The 17,202-nt window shown below is 58.2% G+C and overlaps 13 protein-coding genes across 17 annotated transcripts in view; 5 read left to right on the top strand and 8 right to left on the bottom strand.

Moving 5' to 3' along the window:
• Positions 1 to 92: 92 nt before the first annotated feature.
• H310_11791 (hypothetical protein) lies at positions 93 to 1,085 on the top strand. Its single transcript, XM_008878559.1, has one exon. It carries the CDS (start codon positions 114 to 116, stop codon positions 1,005 to 1,007), a length of 894 nt encoding a protein of 297 aa, XP_008876781.1. The 5' UTR covers positions 93 to 113; the 3' UTR covers positions 1,008 to 1,085.
• A 277-nt stretch (positions 1,086 to 1,362) lies between these two features.
• Positions 1,363 to 3,634, top strand: H310_11790 (hypothetical protein). Its single transcript, XM_008878558.1, has 4 exons — positions 1,363 to 1,414; positions 1,470 to 2,176; positions 2,226 to 2,632; positions 2,682 to 3,634. The coding sequence occupies exons 1-4, from the start codon at positions 1,388 to 1,390 to the stop codon at positions 3,296 to 3,298; spliced, it is 1,758 nt and encodes a 585-aa protein (XP_008876780.1). The 5' UTR covers positions 1,363 to 1,387; the 3' UTR covers positions 3,299 to 3,634.
• Positions 3,549 to 5,264, bottom strand: H310_11789. 2 transcript variants are annotated; one of them, XM_008878557.1, is made up of 2 exons: positions 4,874 to 5,264; positions 3,549 to 4,669 (listed from the first exon to the last, which is right to left on the bottom strand). In XM_008878557.1, the coding sequence occupies exons 1-2, from the start codon at positions 5,150 to 5,152 to the stop codon at positions 3,626 to 3,628; spliced, it is 1,323 nt and encodes a 440-aa protein (XP_008876779.1). In that variant the 5' UTR covers positions 5,153 to 5,264; the 3' UTR covers positions 3,549 to 3,625. The 2 variants fall into 2 exon arrangements, with proteins under 2 accessions (XP_008876779.1, XP_008876778.1); XM_008878556.1 differs by having other exon boundaries at positions 3,626 to 5,264.
• A 113-nt stretch (positions 5,265 to 5,377) lies between these two features.
• Positions 5,378 to 6,786, bottom strand: H310_11788 (hypothetical protein). 3 transcript variants are annotated; one of them, XM_008878554.1, is made up of 7 exons: positions 6,591 to 6,786; positions 6,434 to 6,545; positions 6,321 to 6,386; positions 5,993 to 6,277; positions 5,776 to 5,931; positions 5,659 to 5,718; positions 5,378 to 5,611 (listed from the first exon to the last, which is right to left on the bottom strand). In XM_008878554.1, exons 1-7 carry the CDS (start codon positions 6,755 to 6,757, stop codon positions 5,480 to 5,482), a joined length of 978 nt encoding a protein of 325 aa, XP_008876776.1. In that variant the 5' UTR covers positions 6,758 to 6,786; the 3' UTR covers positions 5,378 to 5,479. The 3 variants fall into 3 exon arrangements, with proteins under 3 accessions (XP_008876776.1, XP_008876777.1, XP_008876775.1); XM_008878555.1 differs by having other exon boundaries at positions 5,776 to 6,277; XM_008878553.1 differs by having other exon boundaries at positions 5,659 to 5,931.
• Positions 6,765 to 7,393, bottom strand: H310_11787. 2 transcript variants are annotated; one of them, XM_008878551.1, is made up of 3 exons: positions 7,213 to 7,393; positions 7,077 to 7,161; positions 6,765 to 7,002 (listed from the first exon to the last, which is right to left on the bottom strand). In XM_008878551.1, the coding sequence occupies exons 1-3, from the start codon at positions 7,360 to 7,362 to the stop codon at positions 6,917 to 6,919; spliced, it is 321 nt and encodes a 106-aa protein (XP_008876773.1). In that variant the 5' UTR covers positions 7,363 to 7,393; the 3' UTR covers positions 6,765 to 6,916. The 2 variants fall into 2 exon arrangements, with proteins under 2 accessions (XP_008876773.1, XP_008876774.1); XM_008878552.1 differs by having other exon boundaries at positions 6,765 to 7,161.
• A 113-nt stretch (positions 7,394 to 7,506) lies between these two features.
• Positions 7,507 to 9,175, top strand: H310_11786 (hypothetical protein; the record flags this gene model as incomplete). The annotated part of the gene is made up of 9 exons (XM_008878550.1): positions 7,507 to 7,602; positions 7,650 to 7,697; positions 7,745 to 7,798; positions 7,866 to 7,910; positions 7,982 to 8,035; positions 8,094 to 8,577; positions 8,633 to 8,731; positions 8,795 to 8,923; positions 8,997 to 9,175. The coding sequence occupies 9 exons, from the start codon at positions 7,507 to 7,509 to the stop codon at positions 9,173 to 9,175; spliced, it is 1,188 nt and encodes a 395-aa protein (XP_008876772.1).
• Position 9,176: 1 nt separating this feature from the next.
• On the bottom strand, positions 9,177 to 10,421 carry H310_11785 (hypothetical protein). The gene is made up of 2 exons (XM_008878549.1): positions 9,456 to 10,421; positions 9,177 to 9,397 (listed from the first exon to the last, which is right to left on the bottom strand). Exons 1-2 carry the CDS (start codon positions 10,164 to 10,166, stop codon positions 9,341 to 9,343), a joined length of 768 nt encoding a protein of 255 aa, XP_008876771.1. The 5' UTR covers positions 10,167 to 10,421; the 3' UTR covers positions 9,177 to 9,340.
• Positions 10,422 to 10,463: 42 nt separating this feature from the next.
• H310_11784 (hypothetical protein) lies at positions 10,464 to 12,940 on the top strand (the record flags this gene model as incomplete). The annotated part of the gene is made up of 4 exons (XM_008878548.1): positions 10,464 to 10,604; positions 10,665 to 10,936; positions 10,996 to 11,375; positions 11,427 to 12,940. The coding sequence occupies 4 exons, from the start codon at positions 10,464 to 10,466 to the stop codon at positions 12,938 to 12,940; spliced, it is 2,307 nt and encodes a 768-aa protein (XP_008876770.1).
• Positions 12,941 to 13,042: 102 nt separating this feature from the next.
• H310_11783 (hypothetical protein) lies at positions 13,043 to 13,609 on the bottom strand (the record flags this gene model as incomplete). Its single annotated transcript, XM_008878547.1, has 1 exon — positions 13,043 to 13,609. One exon carries the CDS (start codon positions 13,607 to 13,609, stop codon positions 13,043 to 13,045), a length of 567 nt encoding a protein of 188 aa, XP_008876769.1.
• Positions 13,610 to 14,125: 516 nt separating this feature from the next.
• H310_11782 (hypothetical protein) lies at positions 14,126 to 14,856 on the bottom strand (the record flags this gene model as incomplete). Its single annotated transcript, XM_008878546.1, has 1 exon — positions 14,126 to 14,856. One exon carries the CDS (start codon positions 14,854 to 14,856, stop codon positions 14,155 to 14,157), a length of 702 nt encoding a protein of 233 aa, XP_008876768.1. The 3' UTR covers positions 14,126 to 14,154.
• Positions 14,857 to 14,955: 99 nt separating this feature from the next.
• On the top strand, positions 14,956 to 15,648 carry H310_11781 (hypothetical protein; the record flags this gene model as incomplete). Its single annotated transcript, XM_008878545.1, has 5 exons — positions 14,956 to 15,004; positions 15,066 to 15,217; positions 15,262 to 15,310; positions 15,361 to 15,440; positions 15,499 to 15,648. 5 exons carry the CDS (start codon positions 14,956 to 14,958, stop codon positions 15,646 to 15,648), a joined length of 480 nt encoding a protein of 159 aa, XP_008876767.1.
• A 733-nt stretch (positions 15,649 to 16,381) lies between these two features.
• H310_11780 (hypothetical protein) lies at positions 16,382 to 16,654 on the bottom strand (the record flags this gene model as incomplete). The annotated part of the gene is made up of 1 exon (XM_008878544.1): positions 16,382 to 16,654. The coding sequence occupies one exon, from the start codon at positions 16,652 to 16,654 to the stop codon at positions 16,382 to 16,384; it is 273 nt and encodes a 90-aa protein (XP_008876766.1).
• Positions 16,655 to 16,941: 287 nt separating this feature from the next.
• Positions 16,942 to 17,202, bottom strand: part of H310_11779 (hypothetical protein) — a gene marked incomplete at both ends in the record, with an annotated part of 2,595 nt that continues 2,334 nt past the window's right edge. The window contains one exon of the mRNA XM_008878543.1: positions 16,942 to 17,064. Within this exon, the coding sequence (XP_008876765.1) occupies positions 16,942 to 17,064 (123 nt within the window). The remainder of the gene's footprint in view (positions 17,065 to 17,202) is intronic.

Here is a 17,202-nt window from a genome sequence, read left to right as displayed (position 1 = left end):
CGCACGAGGCAGGATCGCACGATCGCCGCGCGCCATGGCGTCCGCGCTCGTCCGACTTGTTGGCCTCCCGTTTCTGCTATAAATAGAATCGAATCCAACCTTAGTCCGTGGCGATGCCGACGTCGTCAACCCAGATGGCGCGCCCGGCGTCCATGGCGGCGCTCTTGCTCTCCCCTCGTGGCACGGGCGGCTATACGCACTCGACGCCATCGCCTCGCATGTCCGCCGTTCATCCATCGCACATGTTGCTTCGCAACCTTCGTGTGGACTTTGGCCATCGAGTGTCCAAGGAGCACGACGACACCATCTACCACGTCAGGCTGCACAACCTTGCGTCCGGGCGTCAGTGGAACGTAGTCAAGACATTCCGCGATGTCCGCACCCTTCAGGACGCCATGGCCAGGCAGCTCAAGCAAGGCCACCCGTGTCACGATGTGTGTCCGTGGTTGTTTGCCCATGTCGCGACCACGTTTCCGCGGAGCGTGTCGGCGGCTCGCCCGTGGATGCATGCGCTGCGGTGGACGCGAAAGCCGCCGCCCGAGACGTCGCACCTCAAAATGTTTCTCTCGACCAGCCATGGCGTGTTTTCGGTCCCGCCAGGCCACTTGACCTGCCCCGTCCTTCTCAATGCAGTCGCGACGGTCTTGATCGAGTTCTTCTACGGCCCTGTGCGAGCCCACGATGAAGTGGAAGCCTCCTGTCCGCAGACAGGAATCCCTCTCTCGCCACCATCCGTCCGCTCCACGTCGTTTCACGACAAGGGTCGACAAGGCGACGTCGAGTGTGGTGTGTGCTTGCAATCGCTGGAGGAACACCCACGGCAGCACGAACACAGCGACGACGATGATGCATCAGATAGCCCACAGCGACGATGCGGCGCACACCAAATCGAACAGGTCAGCGTCACGACGCTGGCCTGTGGCCACCCGTTCCACGATGAGTGCATTGTGACGCATCTGAACGCGACGCTGCGATGTCCCGTGTGTGGTTTCGTGCCAAAGCTGTAGGAAGACAGACGTCATCGAGATCGATCGCGCACCACAGCTTGACTGCTATACTCGGTAAATACGCTACGAGGATATCCACTCCTTTGCGCCGACGCGCGCATTCCAGCGCACACCGTGGACTGCGCACGAATCCACGATGTGATCTCGTCCCCATTCGCCACATACCATTCATCGCCCAAGAGCTGCCACATTCCCGCAAACACACACAGAGCAACGTGCCCCAGAGTAGATTGTGATTTCTTCTTGTTCAGCGAAGCCTCCACCCGACGAACGCGCTGACCTGGCCTATGCGCGCTGTCACGTTGTGCCCTGAGGCGGTGGCGTTATCCGGATTATCCGTGGATTATCCGGATAACGTGCACCAGGAATCCGTCGAGAGCATGGCGAGCGGCCAGAAGAAGCGCGAGGTAAGGAAGCTGTCCGTGTAAGTTTGCCTCCTGTTCAATGGTATGATTGAACTAGGACAAGCGCTTCCACGGCGCATTCACGGGGGGCTTCTCAGCTGGGTACTTCAACACTGTCGGGAGCAAGGAAGGGTGGACGCCGAGCACGTTCCAGTCGTCGCGGTCGCAACTGCAGGGGTCGTCGGTGGGCGGCGACGCCCCAAAGCCACGACAGCAACGGATTGAAGACTTTATGGACGAAGAAGACGATCCGCTGCTGGGGCGGCGTCTCGGGTTGAATGCGCAATTCGATCCGCTTGCTGGCGACAACGCGTCCCGCTACGAGTTCCAAGCAAAACAGGCCGCAACGGCGTCAATCCCGGGCTTCATTGTCGACGATTTTATCCAGCCGTCGCGGAGTACTATCGGTACGACGTTGCTCGGAAAAATGGGGTGGAAGCCTGGACAAGGCGTCGGCCCGAAGGTGCGCAAGCGAAAGTTCACTTCTCGATTCACCGACGCGTTGCCACGGGACCAAGCCGACAGCGGCGACACCATCTTCGTCGCACCCAAACACACGCTCGACATCTCCACCATGTTTCCGCCGCCCAAGCTCGACAAGTATGGCGTCGGGTATGACCCGTACGTAAACGCCCCCGAGTTTGGGTTTTTGCAGCGGCGCCGGCAGCAACAAGCCTCGCAGGCGGCGTCAGGTGGCCCGCCGCGCGCCATGCTTACGTTTGCGGACTCGATTCGGGCCGACAACACAGCTCCATCATCGATGAGGTAACATGCACCCCCAAGGCCTTCTAGCCTTTCTAATGGACGTGGCAAGCCTTGGGCTGAGCGCCCTGGAAGAAGCTGACGATTTGGATGTGTACGCGATGGACTCGAAGGACGCATTCGACCGCGTTCTGGCAAAGCAGCCTTCTCGCGCCATGCTGATGGCGCCCCGCGACGATGACGGCGACGACGAGGAGTCGGCGGCGTCGCAAGTGTGCAGCGACGGCAGTCTCGTCTTGACTGGGTTTCGGCTGAGTACAACGCGATCGAAGCCACCGACCGTTCTCGTAGCCCACGTCGACGTGCCTCCCAACTGGGTCCCAACGCTGCAGCATCTCAAACTCGCGCCAGTCCGCAAGCAGACCACACAGTCGGCCGCCGATCGTGGCCGCGCGTTGGGGGAGCTCCCGCCCAAGCCACAAGCCGAGCGGCAGTTGCTCCATTCGCAGTTCCGCGCAGGTACGCAGCGTGTTTTCGATCGCCATGGCATGCCAACGTCATGTGGTAGGCATGATGGCCGCGATATCGAGTCGCTTCCAATCGTCGTCGGCATCGTCCGCCACGGACGAGATGGGTGCGTCGCTCGCCCCTCGCATGCAGATGGAGCCCCTCGCCCGCCAAACCAAGCCATGGATGCCGGACAGACTGCTGTGCAAGCGATTCCGCTTGCCTGTGCCGGACGCCGCCGTTGGCGACGTCCCTGCGAAGTCGACGCCGAATCGCCGCTTTGAACACGATATCATGGCGCATGTTCCTGTCGGTGCCGGGGTCGTCGCGCACGATCCTGTCGACGACCACGTGCTTCCCGACTTGCCGCCGCTGGAACGACCACCAATGGACCTGTTCCAGTCTGTCTTCGACAATCCAGACGACACGGAGGACGATGACAGCAGCAGTAGCAGCTCGAGCGACGAAGCAGCGGAGACAACTGCCACGCCACCTGCTTTAGCACCACCACGTGCGCCCGTCGGTCCGGCACGCCCCGAGACATTTCACGACACTTCCAAGAGAAAGGACGTCGAGTCGCCGTCCGAACGGGACGACCGCTACCGAAAGAAGAAGCACAAGAAGGACCACCGGGTGAAAAAGGACAAGAAGAAGCACAAAAAGCACCACCGAGCGTAGAAAGACGGTCCGTCGCCGCGCTGTCGACGTGCAAGCCACCACGGCACCCTCGATGTATAGGGTCTCTCTGTCGAACCAAACATCGATCGATGGGTGCAGCAGCTTGCTCGTAGACCCGTCGAGTCTGGGCAAACTTCCTTGCGTTCGCCACGCATTGGTACGGAGAGATGCAGTTGGGACAACGCTGCGGCGGCACATACGACCACACAGCACGGCTCCGTGGCGAGATGTACCATCACCATCACGGTGATTCGATCGGCCCAAGTCGTTCGATTACATATATATATAGCAAGCTGTGTCTAACTGTCTATTGAGGGGGTCGGTGGCTTAGTCGAACGTCTTCTTTTGGCCTTGGAAGCTCTGGATCGACGTGGGTTGGCGCTTGGGGGCACCATCGCCACGGCCACCGCGACCACCACGTCCTCCGCCACGTCCGCCACGGCCACCAAAGTCGCCACCGCGTCCGCCGCGACCACCAAACCCACGGCCGCCACCACGTCCGCCGCGACCACCAAAGTCACCCCGGCCGCCACGTCCGCCGCCCCGGCCTCCGCCACGGCCGCCAGAAAAGCCACCGCCGCCGCCGCCGTTGAATGGCTTCTTTTCAGAAAAGTTGACGCGGATGGCGCGGCCCAGCACGTCTTGGCCATTGAGCTTGACCGCTTCGTCCACCGCTTCCGACGTGCCAAAGTCAATGTGGCCAAACCCGCGAAAGTCGCCGGTCTCGCGGTCCGTGGCAAGGCGCACCGACTCGATGGGACCGCAGTGTTCAAACGTCGAGCGCAGAGTGTCTTCGTCAATATTCCACGACAGGTTGCCGATAAAGATCGACATGCACCCTTCCGGCTTGTCCGCGACGTGGTTCTTCTTTTCCGCCGAACGAATCTTCATCCAGCGACCGCCAAAGTCCTGGCCGTCCAGTGCGATCGCAGCTTCCGCGGCAGCGGCGTTGTCAAACGTAATGAACGCCGTGCCGGTCGAGCGGCCATTGGCGTCTTGGGGCAAGCGCAAGCTCGTGATTTCACCGCCAACGTTGGCGAAGACAGCCTTGAGCTCGTCTTCGTCGCAGACCCAAGGAAGGCCAGCGATGAAGATTTCGCAGTTCTCGGACGTGGCGGCGACAGCGCCACCGTCGTTGTTCTTGAGCACCTTGGCGGGTTGCTCGGTCGAGTCGGATGCCTTGCGCTTCTTGATCACGGGCGTTTCTTCTTCCGAGTCCGAGTCGGACGACGAGGAATCCGACGAGTCGGCCTTAGGAGCCGCTTTCTTGGCGGGAGTGGCGGCCTTCTTAGGCGCTTCATCTTCCGACGAAGAAGAGTCGTCCGACGAAGATTCTTCCTTCTTGGCAGGGGCCTTCTTGACGGGAGCAGCCTTCTTCGGCGCTTCGTCTTCCGAGGAAGAGTCGTCCGAAGAGGATGAGTCGGCTTTCTTCGCAGGCGCTGCCTTCTTGACGGGAGCAGCCTTCTTGGGCGCTTCCTCTTCCGAGGAAGAGTCATCGGACGAAGACGAGTCGGCCTTCTTCGCAGGCGCTGCCTTCTTCACAGGAGCAGCAGCCTTCTTGACGGGAGTGGCGGCCTTCTTGGGCGCTTCCTCTTCCGAGGAAGAGTCGTCAGACGAAGATGACTCGGCCTTCTTGGCAGGCGTCGCCTTCTTCACGGGGGCAGCAGCCTTCTTGGGCGCTTCGTCTTCCGAAGAAGACGAGTCGTCCGAGGATGAGGCAGCCTTCTTGGCCGGGGCGGCCTTCTTGGCAGGCGCCGCCTTCTTGACCGGGGCAGGAGCTTCACTGTCGGACGAGTCCGAGCTGCTGCTGCTGTCAGCCTTCACAGGCACGGGCTTGGACTGCTTCTTGGCCATTTCGTTGGTGGCGAATGCAAATATGGATGGCGGAAGCACCCCAAGTTGAAGCGCTCTCTTGACTGGTTCTCCAAAGCTCTCGCGGCCACCAACCAAAACTCGTGGTCCAAATAGAGGCTCTCTGATTGGTCAAAATGTTTTTCCCAATTTGTAGGGGCCACTTCGAATACACTCGGGACGTCGAAACGTTTCAACGTATGCGTTGAACTCCGGGTCGGCAACGGATTGGAGGAAAACGTCACGTGATCGGTTTAAACGTGTTCCCCCCCGATCGCACAGACATTTGAAACACGTGCCGTTTCGCGAAGCTCCCGAGGGAAGATGCCGTCACCCCGCGTGATTGCCGCCGATGGCGTGCCTGGTCAACGCAGCGGTCTCCACGTAAAAGCGGTCGATGTATGCCATGAAGTCTTGGACGCTGGCGTCGTCGCGAATCACCGTGTCCACGAAAGTGTCCGTCTGCGAGCGACGCTCACTCCAGCAACCACCCCGTGCGGTACGCTTACCTGGGCAACGGCTTGTTTCGATGCAATTGTGAGTTGGTTGGATATGATAGCATCATGCATCTACATAGTCGATGGAAAACGACGAACGTACGAGGTAGGATGTGCGCAGACAGGCACCTGTCGTTGATGCTTCTTCTTGAGGTCGTCGAGTTCCATGGCATGCAACGTGTGCAGGCGCTCGATTTCTCGACTGTGACGGGCGTTCGCTTCTTGGAGCTCGGCTTTCGACTCCAGAATTGACGCAGCTTGCGATTTGCACAGACGCGTGAGCTCCTGTCCACGTCGAGTTGTTGTTCAAATGTGTCGCCAGCTCATGACTTGCTGAAAAGCGAACCTCGAGTTGCTCGTGCAACGACACGTTTGTCGATCGTTCCGCGGCCAGCTCGGCCTCCAGGTTGTTTATTGTTTCGTTGACAATCTCAACGTAGGACAGAGGACGCCGTGGATCTCGACCTTGTGGTACGGGTGCTGGAGGCGTTGTGACTGCAGCGAAGTCGGATGATTCTGTCGATGTAGGCCTCGTGCGGTGCACCACTCGTTCGTACGCTTTCAGCCATGCATTTCGAGGGTGTGGAGGCGGCTTGCGTGGCGGCTTCTGCAGTCCATCCAGCGAACAAATCTGGAGCATCCCGATCAATCCATAGCCTTGCATGGCGACGCACCATGTGCCGAGGAAGCGTCTGGAGGGGGCCGAGGGGCGGTGCTTTGTCAAAGGGAGCTCGAAATACCTTGAACGGTCAGGGCAGATAGGTTCGAGTGGTCGGGTGCATCCTACCCCACGCCGGGCCATGTGCAGCAGCAAAATCGCGTAGTTGTTGGCGTTCTTCTTCCACTGGAGATGCAAGATCGGTTCAGAGATCTTCTCGACCCACTTCTCGATGCGAATCCTACGATTTTTACGTTGGAGTCATGCACATGGCGGTGCGACGTACTGCAATGGCTTGGGGAAATCCACGTAGATGCGCTCGATCTCCATGAGGATGCACACCAGTTCGTCGTCGAGCTGAACGGTCTCGTCCGAGTGGTTGTGGACGTTCGATGCCCGCCGTCGACGGCCAACTAGCCCCGTTCCAAGCTGTGGTCCATCCTCTTTCTTCATGATGAACGGAAGAACGACACCGCCACTGCAGCAGTTACATGGATTTCGAATCTTTAAGAACACGATACAATATGGTAGTGAACATTGGTCATGTAGAGGTCACGGTAATCTAGCGTAAGGGTGCTGGTGGGAAGATAGTCGTAGCAGGTGCCGACGTCCTCAGTCCTTGGATGCATGGTCGTGGTTGTTGCCTTCGTGGTCTTGCTCCAGCTTGGCGACTTGAATGTCTTCCCAAACTTCGGAATCTACAAGAGCAAGGCACACAATGCATGAGGATTCGCGAGGGATTGATTTGCGGCGGCATCGAGAGCAGCCATACTCTCTTTCTTCAGACACAAGAAGATGATTGCGTCGTTTTCAATCTCCTGGTCTGCCACAGTCGCTGCGTCCAAGAGCTCCTTTTGCTGGTCCATCGAAGCGCCATGAGCAACATACCCATTGCGATGGCAATGTACCTTGTTCGTGTGCCACAGCTGCACTTGGTTTGGTGAAGTCAGCGCAAGGATTGACGCCAGTGTTTCCTTCACCTTGAGGAATGTGTCGTGTGGCTCCGCGAGCACGAAGAACGTCTGGTTCCGTCGCTTCACGCGTAGGTACAGCGACATGCTTCTGGCTGCACCAAAACCTCCAAAATCCAAACTTTCGACGTATCCGGATACTATCCGGTGTACTACCTGCGTCTCGTCCGGTTGGATAGTATCCGGATACTTGCAAAACGCGCGAAGCGACACTTGAGGTCCTTGAGCGCGATGGACGAGTCCGTGGCGCAATGCTGCCGCCAAGAGCGGTGGGAGGAAGCAATCGCATTGATAGAGGGTGGAGCGAGTGTGGTGGAAGCCTTTGGGGTACGGTTTTCCATGCATCGTCTTCGCGAACTCAAGAGGACGTGTAGAATCACCAATACACAGCATTGCACTATGCAGCCATGCACGGTGCTGTGGTAAGCTGGGGCACCTTGTCTAATGTTCAATGCTCACGAACGTGTAGGCATGCGCATCCCTTCTCATCGCCCATGGATGTAACGTCAACGCTACGGGGAAGGTTTGTGCGCTCGCCTGAATCTTTTCGAACAGGATGATGATCGGACTCATGTGACAATGGTGGTCAGGACGGCCTTGCTCCGCTGCATTTAAGTGTACAGAATCGTCACAAGGTTTGTACTGTGCTCTGGCAATTTCGCCTTTGGATCGTGGATACACCTTCGACCTGACTTCGACTGTTTAGGACATGACAAGCTTGTTATTGGACAGTGGGGCAGACATCCACCTCGGTGACCTCGTACGGCCACGACCGGCAAACGTCGATAAGTCTAAAGCCCATCGATGTATGAATGTAGAAGGGAAATCAACCGTTTCTTGGTGCGCCATGGCACTCGATCGTGTACCCATGCCTTATCGCTCCAATCCACGATGCAATTCGACTTTCCATTCAATCGAGCGTCCACCTGCAAGCTTCCAACCTCTCCCTCCGTCAAAAAGCAAATCGTCTCCACTATCGGATTGCCCAAGCCAGGTCCAGTGTGTTCGACAGCCGAACAGTCTTGTTCGACAGTCGCAAGCATCGCCAGACCATTGAACACGACATTGCAACGACGGACCACGACATTCTCGTGACGGAGCGCAACATCGCAACCAGCGAAGCGATGCTGCGAGACATGCATCATGACAAAGTGAAGTGCGAAGCATTGCTGGTCGAAACGGCGGCGGCAACACTCGCAAAACAGGACGAATCGCGCGCGCTTGGCATCGCGCACGCCAACGTGAAACTGGAAGAAGCCCAGGTCGAGGCCGATATTGCCATGATCCAGACACACCTGCGAGGTTTCCATTGCTGCCCTCCAAATATTGCTCGAGGACTCCACAACCATGTTTGTAGACAAGTGCGAGACGCTGGCATGCATCTCCAAGTTGAGTGCCAATGAAATGCTCCAAGAACACAGTTTTCGAGCTCTTGCCAAGCTGTGCTTGCAATCCGGTCAGCATCGACGGCCAGTCCATTGAAGTCTTGATTCATCGTACTCATGTCGGTAGCGAACAGACTCGGTTCGCAAGCTGCTGGACAATGGCCTCGTCGTCACTGTGCTGGATGGGCTCGACTTGTATCCAAAGAACGTTTCGATTCAAAAGGACGGGACTGCGATCCTGTTTCGGATTGTGTCGACGACGGGTACGGTCTCTGCCGTGGCTACAATCTCGCAAAGGATGTGTGGTGCGGAAAGGATTGAGCACACTGGTGGTAGGAGCGATTCCAGCCAGTCATTTACAACGCACTTCATTCACTGTGTCGTCGGCACTCGTCGTCCTGCGCAATTCGTCCGTGATCAACTACGCCACTGATGCAAACGTGGCGGCCGTCGAGGCATTTGTAGCGTTTTTCATGGATGCGGCTGTTGGTAGGACGTCGCCGCTCGTCACATGAGTGCCGTTGCTCAGGAACGCCGTGAGTAGACGAGTCGGCCTTGCGATGCATTCACGAATCTGTCCGCGTACTGCATAAGCTTCGTGCGTGTCGACAACAACCCGCGTCCTCGCTTTTGAATGAACCGCCTGAAATCAACACCTCTCTCGACAACGAAGATGGCCGTCAAGATGTTGATGGCGCCAGTGCGTGAAGGATGGAATGGCTGGGCATGCAAGCAACCTGCAAATTGCCATCGAAGTTACATAATTGCGCATTTACAAGTCCCAAGACCGCCGACCTTGTTCTTTTGCGCCTCCAACCTCAAGTCCTCTTGCTCGATCGCGTCGGCGTCGACGGTCCGTGGATCGTTGTCACCGGCAGACGGAGCGAGCGCGTGCGCCGTCACGGGTGTGTCGTAGAACTGGAGGTCAAACTCGGACAACTCGACTCCAACTGCACGGGCGGCAATCAGATGCACCGTGCGAAGGACGTTGTCGCCGCTGTGAGCCGACAGCAGGAACGACCCTGTTAGCTTGTGCTTGCTCACGAATGCGTCGTGCTGAGCAACAGTGACAGCACGTAGTCCGACGAGGTCGATTTTATTGCCGACCAAGTAGACGAGCTGGTTCCGCGACGACTTTTTCTTGGACAGTTTGTCCTCGGCCGACGTCGCTGCCTTCACGACGAGGGCACACCAGTCCTCGGCGTCCGCGAACGACTTGGGGTCGGTCACGTCGTAGCAGACAAATACAATGTCGGTGCCGTACACGTACTTGTCGAGCATTTTGCTGCTGATGTTTTGACCTCCAATGTCCCAGACCTCGAGGATGACGCGCCGGTCGTGCGGTAGCTGAATCTTCTTGACGAAGAAGTCGAGGCCGATCGTTTGCTTGTACTGCTTCGCAAACCCATCGTCGACGAACCGGTTGATGATGCTCGACTTGCCCACCGATCCGTTCCCGAGCAAGATCAGCTTGCACACGGGATCGCCGGTGCCGCCGGTTTTCATGTCGTAATAACGAATTCGACAACGCCACGTGAAACCGAACGAACGAACAAAGCTCGCCCCACCGTCTGACCTGTGGACAAAACGTCATCCAACTCAAGACCAGTTGCGAGCCCACCAAGACCACCCCCACAAGAGAGACTGGGGGTGACCTCGTGGGGGATATCGCACCTCTCCGCACGGGTTGAAGGCAACCACGACGATGCGAAGCACGTAGCGCATCGGACTGTCGAATCCAGCAACACCTGGACTCGATGTGCGGTTACACTCCACGGAAACTGCGTCTGAAACGCCAACGTGATGGCCGCGCCCGTGGCCCGACAACAAACCTCCACATCGGGCGACTTGCCCCCGCGATTCTCGCTCGGCGCTGCCCAGAGCCGAGTTGTAGAGGCGCTCGAGGTGGACCCGGTCTTCTTCCTCAACGAACCTGGCTTTGAAGTACGTGTCCGCTCTTTGTTCGACTTGAGAAGCTTGACTTTCACATGGACCATCGTGTAGGCAGCGCGACACCAAAAGCTCAAGCACTGCTGTAAACGCGTACGAGTATGGCGCAAAAACGCTCCCAACCCTCTCGTGGCGTTCCGCTCGCAGATGGATCTAGGAACCGGTCAGCCAGCCCAGAAGAAGGAGCGGCGAATTCACGTTGCGGTGCTGTTAAACGGCATTTTGGACGCGTACGAGCAGTGCATCACGCGATACGACGACATATTGGCCATCGAGTCGCTGCCAGAGTACTTTGCCAACACCATCATGCAAAAAGCGAATGGCCGGTACGAAGGGCAACGCTCCTCGTGTACTGACAGCCGGAACCTCCACACCGACGCTGTAGGAAGAATGGCGTCGATCAAGTCCAGGCCACGATTGCAGCGATGCTCCACGCGACGGCCCATCCCCGCGTCCGCGCGTTTTCGAATCTCTGCGGCCTCAAGACAGACGCCGATGCCACCACTGACGCGTACAACTCGACCTTCAACCCTCCCGAGAAAACCGTCATGTTTCTTCGGTGTGTCGAAAAGATCTTCCGGGTGAAGCTCCGGGACAAGGCCGTGGGGGAGATCGACCCCACGGCATCCTCCATTGCTTCCATCGTATTTCACAACATCGGACTTCCCCAAGCCGCCGCCAAGATCGTCGTACATGAACTGTTCAACGAGCCCGACCCGTACTGGGCGTTCCAGTACCTTGAACCAGTCTGTGGCGAGCTCCACGGTAAGAATTCAACGTTGTGAACGTAGCATTTCACCGGTGGACTGTGCTCAGTACAGCGGCAGTGGCCGGCGACCGCCCAAGCGGAGCTCGTGGACCTGGTCTCCAAGCAAACGTCGTCTTCCCGCGGGATGCGCAAAATCGACGGCGACTTGTTCCTGGAGCTCCTCTTACAAACGTGGAACCGACGAGCCATGCAGCTGTACTCAGCGCTTGACGCTGCATGCGACGCCGAGGATGCCGACAGTGCCAGGCAAGTTCGGCAAGCGCTGGACAAGTGCGCGCTCGACAAAAAGGTCGTACCGTTGCAGCCGTTTGAAGTCGCCGGGTTTCAACGGATCGTTGAAGAATTCTGGCTGGCAGACGTCCCATGGCACGACCCAGCAATTCTCAACGAGTACCTCTTCGGGTGCACGCGGCCGATCAAGGAAATCCGCGCGCTCTTCCATGCGTTTCGAGACGAGTGCTCGCCGGCGTTGGCGTCGACGTGGGCATGGGAGACATGGCCGTGGGAGTCCGAGTGGGACTGGGGCAGTCTCGAGCTCCTGCCCACGCCGCCCATTCAATCCCCTTCCTCGCTGACGAGACACGGATCCACATTGACTCCTCCATCGTCGCAGACGTCGTCCCAGTCGGACTCCGGCCATCTCAACTTGGGGCACTTTGGCCTGGGGGACCGCGTGATGCAAAAGGTGGGCCAATTCCTCAACCAATCGACGTCGTCGCGGCGCCGTCTCAAGACGCTCGTCCTCCACGACAACTCGATCGCAGACAAAGGATGCGCCACGATCATTCACGCTGTGACCCATGCACAACACGCCCTCGTCACGTTGGACTTGAGCAACAACCGCATCCACGCCGACGGGATTGCCGCGTTGTCGGATGCCGTGCAGTCGCCCAAGTGCCAGCTCCAAACGTTGCTGCTGTCGAAAAATCGCGTCGGCGACGTTGTCGGCCGATCGCTCCTCACAGCCCTCGCCAACAACCTGACGTTGCAAACGGTGGACCTGTCGGAAAATGGGCTGCAAGCGTGTGGGCATGCTGTGGCTCTCGTGTTGAGATCGCACCCGAAGCTTCGTCAGCTAGACTTGTCGTGGAACTTGCTTCGAGGGAGTCATGCCGTCGCGGTCGCCATGAGTTTGGGCGACAACAACTGCCTCGAGTCGTTGAACGTATCGAGCAATGCATTTGGCGAGGCGGGGATGCTCTCGCTAGCCCAAGCGCTCACACGCAACACCGCGCTGCGCATGCTCAACGTCGGCCACAACAGCATCCATTCCGTCAAGGACGTGTCCAAGCTGAGCAAACTCCTCCGAGCCAATTCTACGCTGCACACGCTTGTCCTGAGCGGGAACCCCTTTGGCGAGACCATTGCCACTGCGCTGAGCAAACTCAACCGCCCGTCGCCGCAGCTCCATCTTGAGCTGGAAGGATGCACCTTGACCACAAGTTCCACCTACGCATTGCCCAAGGCCCGCGAAGACGGCGACCAAGGCGCCGCCACGACACAAGTGGACAGCGTTTCCACGTGCGTGGCATCGGGGAGCGGCGCGTCAAGGGCCCTCTAAATCGTCGACATTCCAAACGGTTTGTCAAGTCGAATGACCCACAGAGTCGAGTGCGGGTGGAATTATGTTACACGGCTATGTCGAGGATGGGGCGCGTTGTTGTCACACGTGGACACTGGTGGAACTACTCGTGATGGCACTGCGAATGCTCCTGCTGGACGTGATGATGCTTTCTTCGACGGCGGATCGAAGCTCCGACTCGCGCAGCTGGAACTGCTCTCGCTCGCGGCGGAATGCGAACCGTTGGTAGACGTGCCAACATACGAGCATCGCGACAACCACGATGACGCATCCACCCATCGTGAGGAGGACTTGGCAGGACATGGGGTCGCACAGCGGAGAGAACGGCTGCGGCGACGAAGTTGACGAGTGATCGACGACAGCGTCCTGTGTGGATTCGGGCACGAGAACGGCCGAGACGGTGGCTGTGCTGAACGAGGGTGGCCGCAGTGACGACGCTGGAGGAGACTGCAGGGTGGCTGAAGCTGTGGGCAGTGACGTCGCGGTGACGAAAGGGATCGTCGTTGCAATTGGCGCCGATGGCATGGAGACAAGGGCATCGGAAGGACCTGTGAGTGGGGCAAATGGTGACGGAGGTGGCGTCGGTGTCGAAAAAGACGGCGCGGCGACGACTGTGGCGGCGAGGCAGACAAGCGTCCACCATGCCATGCTGAAGCCAGGAACGGTGGTGCTTGTCCCAGTGGGGATGATGGCGTGTACGCTGCTATCAGCAGACGTGGATGTGTATGCTCGAGCCCATACGTGCGCAATCTCGTCCGAGCGGTGGAGCTGTCCGTGTCGGGTGGTGTGCGGCCGGGCGAGATCCGCACGAGATCCTGCGCAACGCCTCCAACATGTATATCGGCAAACTTCCGGTGAAACGACCGCCATGCACCCCAGAGTTCAACTTTGACGCGTCGACTTGCGATTCTCCATGGCCATCCGTGGCGACCTCTCGGCATGCGGTGCAAGGGCCAGTCGGCAACGATTCCATCGTGTGTGGTTGCCGCCAGCCTCCATGGACGGTAGCCTACTTGACGACGCATATGCCGTCCGGCGGGTGCATGGTCGGCGGTGACGATGCACTTGCTCGAAACGGAGCTTTGCAGTATCGATAGCGAGGGGTCGATGCCACGACGAGATCTCCAACATGATGCCGTATCATGTAGACAGAGCGCGGGTCCATCGGCATGGAAGAAGGTCGGTTTCAAAGCTTATCTGGATGACCTGAACGATATCTCTGCAGCAGCGGTGACCCCCACTCGGCCAAGCTGATCTATCCAACCGGCCATGAACGCGTTCACGTACTCAGCGACGTCCGCGAGGCGGCGCCATGTTTCCTTGGATGGGTCGTCGTGCACGTCATGAGCCCGGGCGATGTCGGCCACCCATCCGTCGTCCATGTACAGCACGCGGCCGAGGAGATTCAATGTATCTGTGCTGATGCTGTCGCTGTCCGCGCGGTACCCGCGTAAAGCTTTACCGTTCTCGCGAAGGACGTGCATGAGCCACGATGTGACTGCAGGAACACCCTCGGCCGTCGCGACTTCCCACATATCCAACAAACACCGAGCTTCTTTGGTTTGTCGAAAGAACGTCGGGACTTGAGTCCCCCGAGACGAAGCCTTCTCTTCTGCTTCGCATCGTTCGACAAAGTCGCACAAGTCGTGAAAAGTGAACTGACCAGGCTCCCTGTCGCGATCCGCGCCATTCAGGACGTACAAGACACCGACGTGCATCAAGTTCACGGCCACTGGGAGCTTGCCAGTGCCCTGGAGCGCAGCGATCTCGGCGAGGACGAGGAACTCCCTTTCATCGCCATCCCCGTCTCCACTCCCCTGTACCGGCGCCTGTTTAGCCGCTTGAAAGAGCTTCCGCAGCAGCACCTCCACTTGGGACGACGGCGGCGGCGGCATGAGATCTTGGTGAAACGGCGCAAGATATCGCAGCAACGAAACTCCGGATACCGTATCCGGATTTCCCTATCCTTGGAACAATCGAAAAATTCCATTATCATGCCGATTCCGCCCGTCAACACCGGCCGCCGCTCCTTCACCCATCAAGGTAAGGCATCGCCGATGGATGTGCGTGGCAGCGATTGACTTGACGGTGATGATTTATCCAGGACAACTGATCTATGAGTGGGAGCAATCGCTTGAAGAAGTGAACCTGTTCATTCGCCCGCCTCCAGGGATCACGGCCGCACACCTGAATTGCACAATCACACCGACGCGGCTGACCCTTGGCCTGAAAGGAAGCGCCGACAGATTTCTTGACGTACGTTTTTTGTTGTTTCCGTGCGCTGCTGACGACTGATTCAGCACGAGTTCTCGAGCCAAGTTGTGGCAGATGAATCGTACTGGATGCTCGGTAATCGGGTCTCCATGGCGGTCGATGTCCGCACTGACACGATGCTTTAGACGGGGGTGAATTGAACATTAACCTGCAAAAGATGAAGAAAGGACTCACGTGGGACTGCGTGTTTGTCGGCCACGGCGAGGTAAGTACCGCATCTGTCATGTCCTTCCTCAGTTCTGCAATCACAATGTCGTGCGCAGCTAGATCCACTGACCAAAGGCGAAGTGCAAAAGAAGCTCATGCTCGAGCGCTTCCAGCAAGAAAACCCTGGGTTTGACTTCTCCAATGCTGAATTCAACGGCGCCGCGCCCGACGCGCGGACGTTCATGGGCGGCGTCAAGTACACGTAGCGTCTTCATTGCAAGTCAACTTCACATGGAATTTCATGTGCTCGATCTCGGAACGACGTGGTCCCATTCACTCAAGCGCAGATCGTCAAGGTGGCTGAGGCATGTACTCTTGAATCCGGCCCACTGAACTTGGCCACACAGCTCCCCACACCACCTTAGCTTGTATCGAGGGACCCGGCAAGAACAGCTCGGCGGCATCGTGGATCAGTTGAATGACGGCCGTGTGGCGATGGTAACGATGTGGTGCAAGGGCACAGTTCCAGGTGCCGTGTGGCTGCCGCCTTAACCACACCACGAACATTGCCAATGATGTACGGCACGCGAGTCGCCCGTGCGGTGTCCATTGGGGTGTTGCATGAGCCATTCGCACATTGCAGCGACGCGGGGCTCGGTTGCGTGTTGGCAGGCCATCGCCATCTCGCCACGTTGCATGCTCTGGGTACAAGTACACTTCCGGGAGCACGACGACGGCGTCGAGGTGGTGGCTACGTGCCCACTGCGCAAAAGTGGGGTCCAACGCGCGTGGGCCAGTTAGAAACAACGGATTGCTCGTTGCATTCGGTGAAATGTTCCGCTGGATCGTGCGCAGGATGGCCATCCAGAAAGCATGGCGCGGTCGAGACGCCAGGAGCGCGTTCCTCAGACGAGGCAGCGCCAGCCCTTCCAGCAACATCGCGTGGACGGTGGGCTCACAACCAAGAAAGAGTGGAAAATGGAGTAGATCGTCGAACGGTCAGAGGCATTCAAAGTCGACGTCGATGCAAACCCCGCCGTACTGGTACAGCAGCGCGACCCGAGCCATGTCGGCCAGTTCGCTCACGGCCTTCGCGACGTCGTACAAGTCGGGAAAGGGCACTTCGAACAGACGCAGGTTATCGTGGTCGTCCCAAAACATGTACATCCACGACGGATGGAGCGTCCGCCACGTGCGAATCCAAGGCGCCAGCGCCTGTGGAATGCGGTGAGCAGTCTTCCACGACTGATGGATCATCTTGGGAATGACCATCGAACCCCTTCGTCTCGAGGCGGGTCCCGACGAACGGCGATGTGGGCGGAGGTGGGCAAGAGTTTCCAATCTCTATCCTATCCAAGTGTGCTGCACGATAGATCACGTACGCAGCCATCGTGATGAGCATTGTCCCAACGACCCTGACGTCGGCACGGCGCCGCCACATTCGAGCGCGAATGAAACTTCCAGACAAATCCCAGATAGCATTACTGAGTGCGTGTTCGGGCGTTGCTGCGCCACTTGAGCAACCCTGCATGGATACAACTCGCTTCATTACCGCCGCATTATCTGGTGCTGTGCCGCTTGTCTTTTCCGCCGCACTCTTCATGGCCTCGCAAGCGGTGGTCTCGGCGCTGGTCTTCTTCCATGAGGAGCTTCTGCTTCTGCGCTTCGTCGAGGTCTCCTTTCTTGAGATGGATCAAGTCTGGTCGGAAGCGGACGTCGCTCGGGAGAGGGTTCGCGACTGGCACGGGCAAGTATACGGGCGACGTTGCCATGTCCCACAGCACGGTATCGTCGACTTGGAAGTGCTTGAGCCACGACCC

The sequence above is a fragment of the Aphanomyces invadans genome (genome assembly GCF_000520115.1).
Source record: "Aphanomyces invadans strain NJM9701 unplaced genomic scaffold supercont1.34, whole genome shotgun sequence".
Classification (NCBI taxonomy): domain Eukaryota; phylum Oomycota; class Saprolegniomycetes; order Saprolegniales; family Verrucalvaceae; genus Aphanomyces; species Aphanomyces invadans.
Note: the sequence above shows the minus strand (reverse complement) of the source record. Positions and strands in the feature narration are given on the sequence as shown.